Below are 13,660 nucleotides of genomic sequence, written 5' to 3'. Positions count from 1 at the left end.
AATAAAATAGATTCAAAGTTAAGCGCGATAGAAATAAAAGTACTAAAAGTCAAATGAGATTTTGCTGAGTCAATGTGAGAGAATGAGTCGATGAATCTCTGCTCTTCAGTGCCTTTCCTCAAAGGCACATTAAGGCAAAACAAACACAAAATGATCTAGGAAATACAAATGTTTCATACAATTTCACTTTATTTGTATCTTCAAACACGTGTAAAAAAAACCAAGAACATTTGAATGGATGTAATATCTGTTTTTGAAATATTAACAATCAAGAAAAAAACCTGAAATATTTCAGATGGCAGCTGACTTACCAAGTTCCCTTTTCAATTATTCTGCCAAACCTCTTAAGCCTTAAAACATACATCATCATCATCATCATCATGGTGATGATGGGCTGACATCTTCCCCTGAGAAAGTAAGACATTTGGATTGGATCAAGTCACACATGCAGTTCTGACAGATTACTGTATCAATGAGAAAAGAAAAAGACAGGCGGGTCGAAGCGGAGCCTGCGAGGATGCGCTGGTTTTCTAAACCGAAGCGAAACCCACTGGGCTGATAAATGAAACAGCTCCTCTCTCAGAGCTGAGACACGTTGACCAAAACTCTGCAGTCACTCTAAACACAAAGTGATGAATCAGGCAGCAACGTCTGTAAGCTGCAACGTGACATTACTGACACTGTAAAAAAAAAATCTTTTTTCCACAAGAAAAGAAAGGATCAAAAGGTCACACACACACACACACACACACACACACACACACACACACACACACACACACACACACACACACACACACACACACACACACGTCCCTGGAAGATCAGCTTTGTCATGTTTTAGCCCCTTTAATATGTATCTGATAATCTGTACCTAACATTCAGGCCGACCTTTTTTCCAAATCATCCCATCGCTTTTAAAGCTCACATTCTTTCTGGAGTCTGCGTGACACAGATTCCATCATCGGCCCGTGTCTGCAAACAGACTGAACGCCTGCTGCCAGCGCGAACACGTCTGCCTGTGCAAACACTCAGCGTAGTAAAAAACAGAAACGGGATTTGTGTCTCTCAAAAAAAAAAAAAAAAAAAAAAACACCAGCGGCAGAGACCTGAAACCACCTGCGGAGGGATAATCTATCATGCGCACGCTCTTGTTTTGGTCGAGGCGAAATCATAGTTCTTTGGAAAAAGCAGCGCGCCGGTGACACAACTCTGACTCCAACAAATAAAGACAGAATCTTGACTGTGATGGATTATCTCTCCGCAGAAAGCTTCATGTCTCTGCAAGATTATTTTCATAGAGTTGGAAAGGCTGCCAGTTAACTAGGAAAACCACTTTCATAAATCTAAAAACACTGATGTGCTTTAGAAAAGGCTAAGCAGCAGTGCACAGTGCATGAAATTTGTAGTTTGGGATAAAACATTAAAAGAAAGACAACAAAAAAAAAACGTAAACATAAATGTTCGGTTCAATACAAATTTCCCCATAAGTCATTTTTCACTGCGAATATGCAACTTGGTACAAAACATATCAATTATAAATACAAGCGCTATCACGGTGTGACAGGACAGTTGGGGCTTGATACCCAGTACCAAGTGCTTCCTCGTCATTCTGACATGAATGCCACTCGGCCGTAAGCTGCGTGCTCTACGTTAGCTTTAGCTGCATTAGCACAGATAGCAAGGCAATAGACCTGAGGCCATAACCGTCAGAAGTTTTACACAATAATGCGAACGTGACCGGGGTGGGACTGTTGGCTGCACCTCCCGCCAGTGCTGGGGCCGTGTTTCTACAAGTTCATGAAATCGTCAGTCAGGAAATATGGAGGTAAAAACCGCCCAGCAAGTCAGGGGTCAGGATAAAGAAGATCCGACTTTTCAACCCCGGCAATGTTTCCACCATACACTGTATCTATCTGACGGCATATACTGCCTCAGCAAAGACTGCAAATGCTTTCATTCCTATTCTTCAAAACACATTCGACCCTCATTTCCCGAAACGCGATCAAAATAAGCACAGCGGCTCTTTCCCGTGCTAAACTCACTGACCGTACTAGTCTGGCGACTGCTGTGAGGACGGGGTCTTCTACGTTCCCTGTTCGGCTTTTCAGGACTTGCACATAGTGGTTGCAACCAACAAAATCAGAATTAGCAATTAAAGTGAACATCTGACCGGCCAATGATACAATAATGTAGCGTAGCATCAGTCCGGTATAAGGCAGTTGCGGACGCTGTTCGCTGACCAACACTTTCGGAGGTAAATGAAAATATATCACTACGTATTACAGCTTCTCGATGGGTCTCACACATTCTGCTTTAGTTTGCACAGTAAAGTTTAAGGCGTGAGCGCTTAAGAGTTTTCTGCCCCGGGATAAAACTGAATAAATGTAGTTGCTGGCCGGGTGAAATCATGAGAGGGATATATTTAAAGTCTAAGATATCATGTTTACGCTGTGTTCATTTAACCAACAGCATAGCTGAGAATTTCAGGACAGAAGTAAACTAGGGACAAGGTGCTGGGCGTGGAGCAACACAATGAGACGGATCTTGTTCGGACGTATCAAACAGAAGACGATCAGTAGCTGATGTGGTTTTGTTTCTCCGTGGAATTAGGGATTAGATCCGTGTTTCCATCTTTCAGGAGTTTAACCACCAGTTTCCAAGCAGGCGAGAAAGCATATCTGAAATCTCTCACTGAAAACAACAACCTTCTGGTACCTTTTTGTGCGGATTACCAGTCGTATTTCAGGTGCTGTCAGGCACAGTCATCAACAATAGCTCATATTTATGAAGGTCTGCAACCTGTTAATGTCATGTTGCCATTCTTTGTGCTCAAACAGCAGATGTGTGGAGAAGTTTGTCCAGAAGTGTTTAATGAAAAAATAAAAAAAAATACACTGCACTCCATTTTACACAGTCATGTAGTTACTGGACCTGAGGATTTAATGGGTTTTATTTTATTTTATTTTTTTGGTCAAATGACTGTTTTGAAAGCCAAAGATTTATTTGTATGCTCAAGTCTTAATCTTATTGTCCTTACATTAAAAAAAATGCCATTGTGATGAGATTATTTCAGCCATTTCAAGTACAAATCAATTTTTTTTCCCCCCCCCGATACTGATGCACTAATCTGCCTTAATCTGATTCTCTTCATAGACACTGACGCCCATTTTGAGAGAGTTCAGGGGGAAAATTATGTCGACGGCAGAGAGAGAAAGTCTCTCACTTCACTGGCAAAACATTGTCGTCTCCCAAGAAAAAGTCTTAAAGGATGAATCACGAGAAACGTTTGTCTTTTTTCAGTGGTGTTCAGGTGTTTGAGCATTCACTTAGTACTGATGCTCACTTTTTTACTTCCGGGGGGGGGGGGGACAAAAAGGAACAGCTGTAGTTAGCTATTCAGTCGTTGATAGTTACGCACCTAGAAACAAGGGTTGCACTAAAACAGCAACCTGAATTCAACGTGCGAAGGAGCTAATTTTGTAGGTAGGTAGACGGATAATGATGGAAATTTACAGTGGAAGATTGTCAGGGAAAAAGAAACAAAACTGCTGTTGCTGGGATTGTGGAGGCATGTTTAACAGAGGTTTTATTGACCTGCTTTTTCATCCTGCTTTTCCTGCAGACTTCCGTCAGGCTTTTGACGTTTGCGCCGGACTTGTTGGTTACTTGAAATTAGCATGATGAGTTGCAAACCTCTGTCCTCTAGAGCCAGAGGAAAGCGCCGTGTCCAAACTCTGTCCACGAGAGTCTTTGGCCGGTGTTCAGGTAGGCGGGGGCCCGTTGACGTATCTCAGCGTGAGGTGTAAGTTATGTGGCATCCTGCTGCTGCGATGGCACGGCGACTCCAGGAGGACCCAGAGCAGACAGGCCAGCAGGGCCAGAGCTGCGGCCAGGAGGACGAAGAGGAGGGCCGGGGAGAGCAGGGAGGAGGAGGAGGAGGCCCTGCTGCTGGAGGCAACACTGTGGAGGAGGAGGAGGTGGAGGTGTTAGTGTCATGGTTCGCCTGCTCAGCATGTTCAGAAACTCTGGAGATCGAACACCTAACTCTGGCAGCGTTAGGACCTGCTGTCTCGTCTGTCACTGCCGCCAGGAAATCTACATCTGGCCAGGTGGAGTAGACCAACATGACTCAGGGGCTCAGTGGGCTCACAGCTTTTTCTACTGCAAGAAGGTCAGGAAACCTGATGTCACATGTATCCACCGCCTCTCTTATTTCCACCGTCCTCCACCTGCTTTTAGGGCAACTTCCTGGGACTAAATTTGATCCGAAAGCCGAGTTCCAGATACTATTGGATGGAGAACCTTAGCGTCGGTGCAGTTGCTTATTAGAGACTAAAAGATGGACCAGAACATTTCTCAGCGTCTGGCAGAAATGGAGACAGAAAGCAGAGCCGAACAGTGCGGGATAGACTTAAGAAAGCATAAAAGAAGATCATAGTAAAACCAAGGATTTTAATGCTGCGGCGGAACAAATAAAACACACCATGAAGTGGTCTGACGGGCTGGGCTCCCCCAGCAGGGCCCTGAATGGATCCTGAACCTGTATCTCACTGTCACCTATGAGGAATAATCAATAACAATGTCTGTGCCACTTCTTTGATTCTTGTCTGAGGAATTGACAAAGTGAAAGAATTTATGTAATTTGGTTGCAGGACAAATAGAGACAAGGTTCTGAGACAGTTTTAGTCAAGTTCACAAGCAGGTGGTTGTTTTCAGGGGAATGAAAAGATTCCTCCATTTAAATCAAACCTGCAGAAAATAAAAGTGAAGAGCCAACTCATTAAATTAAATATGAAAAACCTAAATCATTTAAAAACATTTTAGGAGCTTTCCTTGTGGCACCTCTAACATGGGGTGGAGAGGTGCTGACTCAAAAGCACCTCTGGCTGTGGTCCTGGGCCCAAACCACATACAAACACATTTTGTTCCCTTCAGTTTAGTTTGAAACTACAGTCCTGGCACAATAAAGACTTTATATCATTTTCTGCTAATTGATGAAACCGGCTCCAGAGCATTTTTGATGTTGGTCAACATTAAATCATTTAACTGCTCAAACAGACGACTTGGCTCCACTGAATGGAGATGATACGTTGAATTTCTATCCTTTTTTTGGCAGTGAAGGAAAAAGCTGTGCAGCTCCACAGCTTGAACACAAACACTGCACCGTATTCTTGAATGTTAACTCACCCATCTAACTCTTTGTTGGCCACTGACCTTCCCTGCTTTGCTCTACACGATGGACATAAAAGGGACACTGTTCTGCCCATCCTGCTAAAAATTACAGCCCGGGCTACGTCTCTTCGTCGCTTCCTGCGTCTACAGCTCTGAGGGTTTCTGTGTTTTCTCACCTTCGTTCGGGGAGAAGATGCTCAGCTTCTTCACGACAGGACGGCTCTTCTTTAGCCTGAAGAGCAGAGAGCTTCTGTTAATCCTCAGTGGTTTCAGGCGACATTTCTTAGTTTCACATGAAAACACTTAAGAATATATCAGCTTGAAAAAATATCTGCCTACAAACACACAGAGTTTGTTTCTCCCCTGAGAGCATTAGTGACACTACTTCTTATTGAAGGTGCTGTGTGTACTGTTTTAAATAGTATAAATCAATACCACATTGGCTTCTGGCAGCGGCAGCGCATCTCAGAATGATGCTTAAAATTCAAATTCAACAGAGTTTGCTCTCTCGGTCTGCGTTCGTATCCAAGCCGCTCTAAAACATCAATTAAACTCTTGAGTCCGTCCTTTCACTGCGCTCAAATCTGGACCTGCAGGTTGATTTCTGCTCCGATCTGTTGTGTGCTGGCTTGATAGTTTTGTCGGTAATGAACCTCCACTAGAAAGTGCCAATGCTATTACACGCGTTCAAATCCAACTTGCTGATTGCAAATGAATATTTAATTACATTTTTGTCATCAGATTCGTTTATCTCTCTTTCCTCTAAGCAGACAGAGGAAAAAACCAAACGAGGGGAAGAGGAAGTGAGGAGGGAGGAAGGAAGGGAAGGAGGAAGGCGGGTTTGTGTTTCCCTCCTGTTTTTATAGCGACAGTTAAAGTGCAGCCAGAGCTCGACGCATTAATCAAGACTTTATGGATTCATTCGGCGACGCGAGGACCGGCGGACGAGACGGAGGAAGAGGAGAATAAATAGACGCTTTCACCAGTAATGAGAGAGAGGGAGCGCAAATGAAGGCTGAGGCCAATGAAGTCTAATGGAGAGAGAGACGTGAAACTGGAGAGAGAAAACAGAGGGGCGGGGCGGGCTGGGTAGGGGACAGGTCCTCAGAAATCCATCTTTACAAAAGGTGGATGAATCTGACAATTTTCTGCAGAGAAAAATAAAGGCTCATGATTATGAATGTTGATGGAGACTCTGATGAGAGGGGACATCACTCACAGTGTGTGTGTGTGTGTGTGTGTGTGTACACTTGTTCTTACATCCCGGTGGGGACTTTAAACTGAGCGCACACCAACCCATGGCGACAACGAAGTCCCCGTGGGTGAAGGGACTGGTTTTTGAGGGTTAAGACTGGGTTTTAGGGTTCAGGTTAGAACCAGGTTTAGGTTAGAGTTAGGATAACAGGCTAGGGCATGCATTATGTCTATGAGTGTCCCGACGGGGATAGTGGAACAAGTCTGTGTGTGTGTGTGTGTGTGTGTGCTGGAACTTGATGGGCAAACTGAAAAAGATGACACACACACAGAGACTCTGTGTGTGTGTGTGTGTATGGGTATACTTTACATGACCTGAAGACCTTATGGGGACACCGATCTGTGTCTAGGCCCACATTTTGGGGACTCGCCTACCATCAACAGAGCTTGTCTTGCTCATTATCGTCAAAGCCGCTTGCTCTCTCTTTTGGCAGCCTGACAGCAGAGCGTAATCTGTGCAGTCTGACCTGGAAGGGAAATGTCATCCTGTTAAGACCCCACAACCTGGATCAGGCTTCGAGTCTGAAGTCCATGCTGGTGGCTCTGTGTGGTTGTATGCAGGCACAGTGGGGCCAAATGCTAGCTGGGTGAGAAGTTAGCTAAATGCTAAATGTCAGTGACGATGCCAACATGCAGACGTTAAGCAGGTGTAATGTTTACCATGTCCACCATTTTATTTTAGCATGTTAGCGTGCTAACATTTGCTAATTAGCACTAAGCAAAGCGTACAGCTCAGGCTGATGGGAATGTCATTAGTTCTGCAGGTATCTGGTCACAAACCAAAGTAGTGGACAAATTAAAAGTTTGACCTGATGATGGCGCCGTCAGGATCACGAAAGTACAATTCATCCCGAGGGGAACAGGATTGCGCTGAACCAGATTTCATGGCAATCCATCGAACAGCCGTTGAGATATTTCTAGACCAAAGTGGTGAACCAACCAACATTGCCATCCCAAGAGCCACGCCGCTTGCGTGGCTAATAAAAATCGAAATATGTTGTTAAATTACTAACGTCCCATTCAATATGTCCGCATGGCGAATTGAGTTTTATAAGCCTGCATGACAGAACTGTTTCAGGGTCAAATTAACTCACAAGTGGTTAACTTTTTTTGGTTCAGTCGTGCACCTAACCTAGTGCACCTCCTAACTGCATGGTAGGGGCCGTGCACACAAAACTGATTCTGCTCTCATAAATCTGTGCCTGAACACTCTCAATTACTGACTTGCAGACTGAATAGCACTCACATTTGTTTTCTGCTCCTTTTGTCATTTATGTACATCCATAAAAAAAAAGTTTGGTCCCCACAAGGTCAGCTATTTACTTTGTGTGCATGAGAGTACGTGAGAATGTCTCAAGAGACAGGTCAGGAGGTTTCATACACACACAAACACACACACACACACACACACACACACACACACACACACGGACACACGGACAGATGATGTTCATGTGATGCCATGTGCTGAATGTTAATGCTGAACGCCTAAAAGAAGACAAAGTCAGCAGAAAATGAAACTTAAAGACGGTAAGGCTGGTGTTGTTCTATATTTCTGCTACTGTCTCGTGCAGATCCAAGCCGACGACGTGTTAGTCCGTCTCTCAGCGGTTTCTGAGTTCCCTACTCAGCTCCAAGCCCACTGGTCCCTACTGAAGATGTAAACCTTTAAAAACATTTCACAAGTATATACACACTAACCGAGCACTTTATTAGGAACACCATACTAATACTGGGTAGCTCCTCTCTCAGGTCTTCGTGGCCTGGATTCCACAAGATGTTGGTAACTTTCCTCTGAGATTCTGGTCAGTGTGGACATGATTGCATCAAGTCATTTCTGAAGATTTGTCAGCTGCACATTGCTGCTGCCAGTCTCCTGTTCTACTGGATCCAGATCTGGTGACTGGGGGGGGGGCGTGAAGTCACTTATGTTCATGAAACCTGTTTGAGACGACTTCTGCTTGGTGACGTGGAGCATTATCCTGCTGGAAGCAGCCATTAGAAGATGGTAAACTGGCCATAAAGTTATGCACATGGTCAACAACAATGATCAGACAGGCCGTGGCGTTCAAACCGTGATTGGTTGGTATTAAGGGGCCCAAAGTGAGCCAAGAAAACATCCCCCACACCAATACACCACCACCAGCAGCCTGGACTGATTCTGACCCTACCATCTGCTGTCTTAGCAGAAATCCAGATTCATCAGACCAGGCTGATTTTTTCCAGTCTTAGACTGGCCAGTTCTGGTGAGCATGTGTCCACTGCAGCCTCAGCTTTCTGTTCTTGGTTGACAGGACTGGAACCTGACGTGGTCTTCTGCTGTTGTAGTCCCTACAGCTGAAGGTTGGACCAGTCTGGCCAGTCTCCTCTGACCTCTCTCCTCAACAAGGTGTTTCCATCCACTGAACTGCTGCTCGCTGGAAATTTTTTCCAGAGATCAGCAGTTTCAGAAACACTCAAACCAGCCCGTCTGGCACCAACAATCCTGCCACGGTCAAAGTCACGGAGATCACATTTTTAGGTGTACAGGTGTTTCTAATAAAGTGAAATTGATAATACTTTTTATTGAAAGGAATTTCTTCGCATGCAAAGCACACAATAAGTCAGTGAACAGAATATTTGACATTTTTCAGAAGGGGAGCGATATTATCAGAAAATATGGATAAATGTTTGTTTGTTTTACTTGGATTTTTTTGGTATCGTTTTTTATTAATATAAAAAGCCCATTTTATAACATAATTCAAAAGTTGAACAACAGTGTGAATAAAGGTGACTTCGTCCACCCTCACCTCCCCGTCAGTCTGCACGGCTTTGGAACAGGAAGTCGTACCCTCCGGAGGGGCCCGGCTCTGGCCTCCCAGCCACGCCGTCACCCGCCCGCCGTCGAAGCTGATTGGCTCGCTGTCCTTTCTGTCAGGAGTCGAGGTCGCCCACTGGTCCCCGTTCAGCCGTGGCTCCCACTCCTGGGGTGCTACTGGCGAGAAGACACCGGGGTGGGTGTGGTCCAGCCATCCCAGTCGCTGCACAGAAAACAGATTGTATAAATCGATAGAAGATTCTGTGAGTGCTATTCGAAGGCAGCTGGACTCGCTTGAAGTTCCTGAAGACGTTTGGCCTCTCATCCGAAAGGTTGCAGGTTCCAGGTATTTATCCTCTGCTGAGATCAGCAAGTCCAGTTCGAGCAAGTCCATTTGCCTTTGCTTAGCACTTACAGAATACCATGACCTGGACGACCGAGAATCTTCACAGACAATCGATAGAAGACTCCATTTTGGAAATAAATCACTATTCTCCATTCAGGTCCTTTAAATCTTTCAGCATGATACTGTGGAAATTTACTAACTTCATCATCCGTTAAAGTTTCTAAATTGGGAATCAGATATATTCTGCACCTTTAAAAAGGACCAATCTGGTGGTTTATGGCTTTACAGTTCGATTTTAGTTACAATCTTGTGCAGTAAAGTACTGTAGTTGCATTCAAGAAGGTTCAGGCGTCCGATTTTTAGAGTTGACAATACGAAGTGACCAAATTTACATTACCGCTTTCGGAGATACAAGCAATATCTTCCCCATCTTTATTAGGATTTCCTTATCCTTTAGAAAGGTAATGGCGAGTGATTCTTTTTCGAGTAATGATCATTTTTTGTACATATGCTCATGAACAATTGGATGTTTATGTTGACGAAAATAATAACGCTGACCCAGCATTGGTGTGCCTGCTGCCCAAGCAGTTATCAGAGACCCCCCCCACACACACACACACACACACACACACACACACACACACGAAACTCTGCAGGCACAACTTTTGAGTTGCAGATTTTCAAAATTCATGCAGTGTAGAAGCACCCAGAGACGAGATCACCCGGTTACAGATTTAATGAAGTACAACCCCGTCAAGTCCTCTGGGCAAACTGCACCAAGTCTGCACGGAGGGTGTGTAGACATCACAGCTTGACGCGTCCAATAAATAAATAAGATTGAAAAAAAAAAAAAAAAAAAGGGAGAAAACGCTGTGAGATGTCACAAGAGTACAAACACTTTGATGTCTTTGTTGGGATGCGGCAGCTGTAACCAGACGCTAATTCAGTTTTACGTGTGTCTCTCTGTTCATCTCCTTTCCTGTTGGGCTTTGGGGTTCACCGACAGTGCAACAGTGTGTGGGTGTGTAAAAAAACAGACAAAAAAAAAAAAAAAAAAAAGGGGGGCTGCAGGCTAGAAGAGGAGGATACTCAACACCCGTCTTGTTTTTCCCTCTCCATCTTCTCTTCTCTGTACTTCTGTTGCCCCGTTTCCCTCCGCACAGGTGCTGACGTTTCTCCACGCCTGCGTCTTGCCAAAACAAAGCTAAAAAAGGAAACCGATCTACCTGACAGCATATACAGGTGCCACATCCCGCAGCCACCGTCAATACATCACTGGAAGAGGAGGTGAGCTGTTTTAACCAGCCCATAAAGCCGACGCCCAGCGATGGAGAACATTTTTAGATAGCTGGTGTATCTGAACATCAATGACTCTCTCTGTGTGTGTGTGTGTGTGTGTGTGTGTGTGTGTGTGTGTGTGTGTGTGTGTGTGTGTGTGTGTGTGTGTGTGTGCACAGAGACAGACAGACGAGGCCTCTGGGCCATGTAGCATCTGGGTCAGAGCAGAACAGCAGAAAGAAGAGAGTGCACAATGAAATTAGCAGAAAAACACCACATGGTTTTGTTTAGGCCTGACGTGGCGACTTTGGAGCAGTTCTCCTTCAACGCATCGTGTTTGAATGCTACGTGTAAAGGTCTTAAAATGGAGGCCTCAAATGGATCCATCACATCAGCCAGCAATAATTACTCATTTGCCATTTTACGACGGAAAGAAACGTCAGAATCTTTACAGAGGTAAGAAAATAATCAATACAACTGTATATCTCAGTAAAAGCACGTTATAGTATATTTATAGTTTGTATAATAATAAATATTACCAACAACAAATACTCACATTTTTTTTTGGCCACCAGGGGGCAGTGCAATTAGCGAACTTACAGCAACGTACTATCACCTTACTTGGCTGACACGGCACATGGCACGGCAGCAAACAGTCGCCTATTTTCACATCCACCAGATACAGCGTGGAGCAACATTTGCCTCCACTTGGAGTCGTGTTGCTGGTCATCTATCAAACACACATCAAACTTTTTTGAAAGTGAGACTGGACCAAAACAATGAGCTGGAAGACACCAAATCGCTCCACGGAGTTATGGAGTCAGGGACGATTCTCTGTAGGTGATTTGATCCACTGATGATAGAAAAACTTAACCAAAATAAAATAAAATAAAATAAAATAAAATAAACTCTCCCCCGTTTATGATTCTGTCATGAGCATCAGAGCACATGATGTTTTTTCATATCTACACCAAGATAAAAGCACAGCACTGTGTTTCTATATTAGTACAAGTTGCGCAAAAGACAAAACAAAATAAAATAAAATAATTACACATTACTCTTGATGTTTTGTTTTTTTTCCTCCTGATGTTTCAATACATTTACTCTCGACCTAACCACCGCGGCTGTTGTGACTCACCAAGTCTGCTTCCTGGTTTGTGATGCCATTGCCGAAGTCGGACTGAGAGCTGAGGGAACTGAGGTAGCTCCACCTCTTCAGGCCATCTCTATGACACAGTCCTGGAGAGCACGCACACACACGCACACAGACACACACCCGGTGTAATGAGAACGAAGCCTAGAGCCCTGAGCAGAAGAAAATATTATTCTGTGGTCTGTAAGGCTTATTGCAACATGTAGACTAAACAAGTTTGGAAGAAGCCTAAAGGTGCGTGTGGGCATTAATCACGCTCTGAAAATAAAACTGATGTTGACATGTTAGCACAGTTAAGGTGGTAGGTTTGTAACCACAAGGGCGTAGACTGTGTGTGTTTTTCCATTTCTTATTTCGAGGAATTCGATGGTTGGCGGACTCAGACGAATCCGTAAACAACTAAAGTGACAGTGGACGCGGTCGACCAAACACAACGTGGCAAGTTAGATTTGGTCTGGGGCAGACCGTCAGGCTTAATGTCACGATAAAGTAGCAGCTGCGGAGACACAACAGCGGCACGAAAAGCGCCTGAGGTCCTTGTGGAGAAATGTTTCTTCCCGGCCAACGCAAAGACGTTAAGACTGCTGTTGTGTCTTTTCTTAAACCTCTGTCTGTCTCCTCCTACCTGTGCTGGCAGTGAAATACGATGAGTCGCTGTCGTCACAGGAGACAGAACGTCCGATATCAACAGAGGGGTCCCACTCCAACCCCAGGTGCTCATGGGTAGGAGAGGACGGTGAGGGGGGAGGAGGAGGAGGGTGGTGAATGGGCGAAGGCAGGTCTGAGGGGAAGGCTGAGGTGGGGTTAGCTGAGAGATGGGGACAGGGTTCGGTTGATTACTCAAGGACAGACAGATCTTTTCTCTGGATTCCTCTCACTTGTTGTACATTTATGGCTGAATTAGAGGTTTTTACATGTTGGTTTACCTTTAGTCTGGTTTGAAACTGCAGGGAGGTCCAGATCAGGTTTATCAAGCGCCCCCTCTTCTTCCAATAGAGTCTCTGAGGGACAACCAGAGTCTGTAGCCTCTGACAGAATCCAGTCGTCCTCAAACACCTGTAAGAGGAAGGAGGACGAGGAAGAGAATTGAGGAGAGGAAGCAAACAACAAAGCGAGAAGCAAAATTTCAGGGTGTGGCGTTGGGTTGTTGGCGTTGGCGTTGTTTTGGTGTTTGGTTGGTGTTGGTGTTGGTGGTGTTTTGGTGTTGGTGTTGGTGTTTTGTGTTGGGGTGGTGTTGTGTTTTGTGTTGGGGTGGTGTTGTGTTTTGTGTTGGGGTGGTGTTGGTGTTGTGTTTTGTGTTGGGGTGGTGTTGTGTTTTGTGTTGGGGTGGTGTTGTGTTGTGTTGGTGGTGTTTGTGTTTTGTGTTGTGTGTTGGTGTTGTGTTTGTGTGTTGGTTTTGTGTTTTGTGTTTTGTGTTGGGGTGGCGTTGGGTTGGCGTTGGGGTGGTGTTGTTTTTTGTGTTGGGGTGGTGTGTTGTGTTGTGTTGGGGTGGTGGTGTTGGGGTGGTGGTGTTGTGTTGTGTTGGGGTGGTGGTGTTGTGTTGTGTTGGTGGTGTTGTTGTGTTGGGGTGGTGTTGGGGTGGTGTTGGTGTTGTGTGTTTGGGTGGGGTGGTGTGTTGTGTTGGGGTGGTGGTGTTGTTGTGTTGTTGTGTTGTGTT

General features: G+C 44.8%; 1 protein-coding gene across 1 annotated transcript in view; it reads right to left on the bottom strand.

Annotated features, from left to right (window-relative positions):
• Positions 1–1,098: 1,098 nt before the first annotated feature.
• The window catches only part of si:ch211-137a8.2 (uncharacterized protein LOC777613 homolog), a 41,200-nt gene continuing 28,638 nt past the window's right edge, over positions 1,099–13,660 (bottom strand). Inside the window, exons 6-11 of the mRNA XM_040131344.1 lie at positions 12,930–13,059; positions 12,629–12,811; positions 11,989–12,089; positions 9,219–9,449; positions 5,352–5,407; positions 1,099–3,963 (exon numbers count right to left, since the gene is read on the bottom strand). Of these exons, the coding sequence (XP_039987278.1) occupies positions 3,765–3,963; positions 5,352–5,407; positions 9,219–9,449; positions 11,989–12,089; positions 12,629–12,811; positions 12,930–13,059 (900 nt within the window). The 3' untranslated portion in view covers positions 1,099–3,764. The remainder of the gene's footprint in view (positions 3,964–5,351; positions 5,408–9,218; positions 9,450–11,988; positions 12,090–12,628; positions 12,812–12,929; positions 13,060–13,660) is intronic.

This window comes from Xiphias gladius, chromosome 7, assembly GCF_016859285.1.
Source record: "Xiphias gladius isolate SHS-SW01 ecotype Sanya breed wild chromosome 7, ASM1685928v1, whole genome shotgun sequence".
NCBI lineage: Eukaryota > Metazoa > Chordata > Actinopteri > Istiophoriformes > Xiphiidae > Xiphias > Xiphias gladius.
The sequence above is the reverse complement of the archived record's forward strand: the minus strand, read 5'-3'. Positions and strand labels throughout refer to the sequence as shown.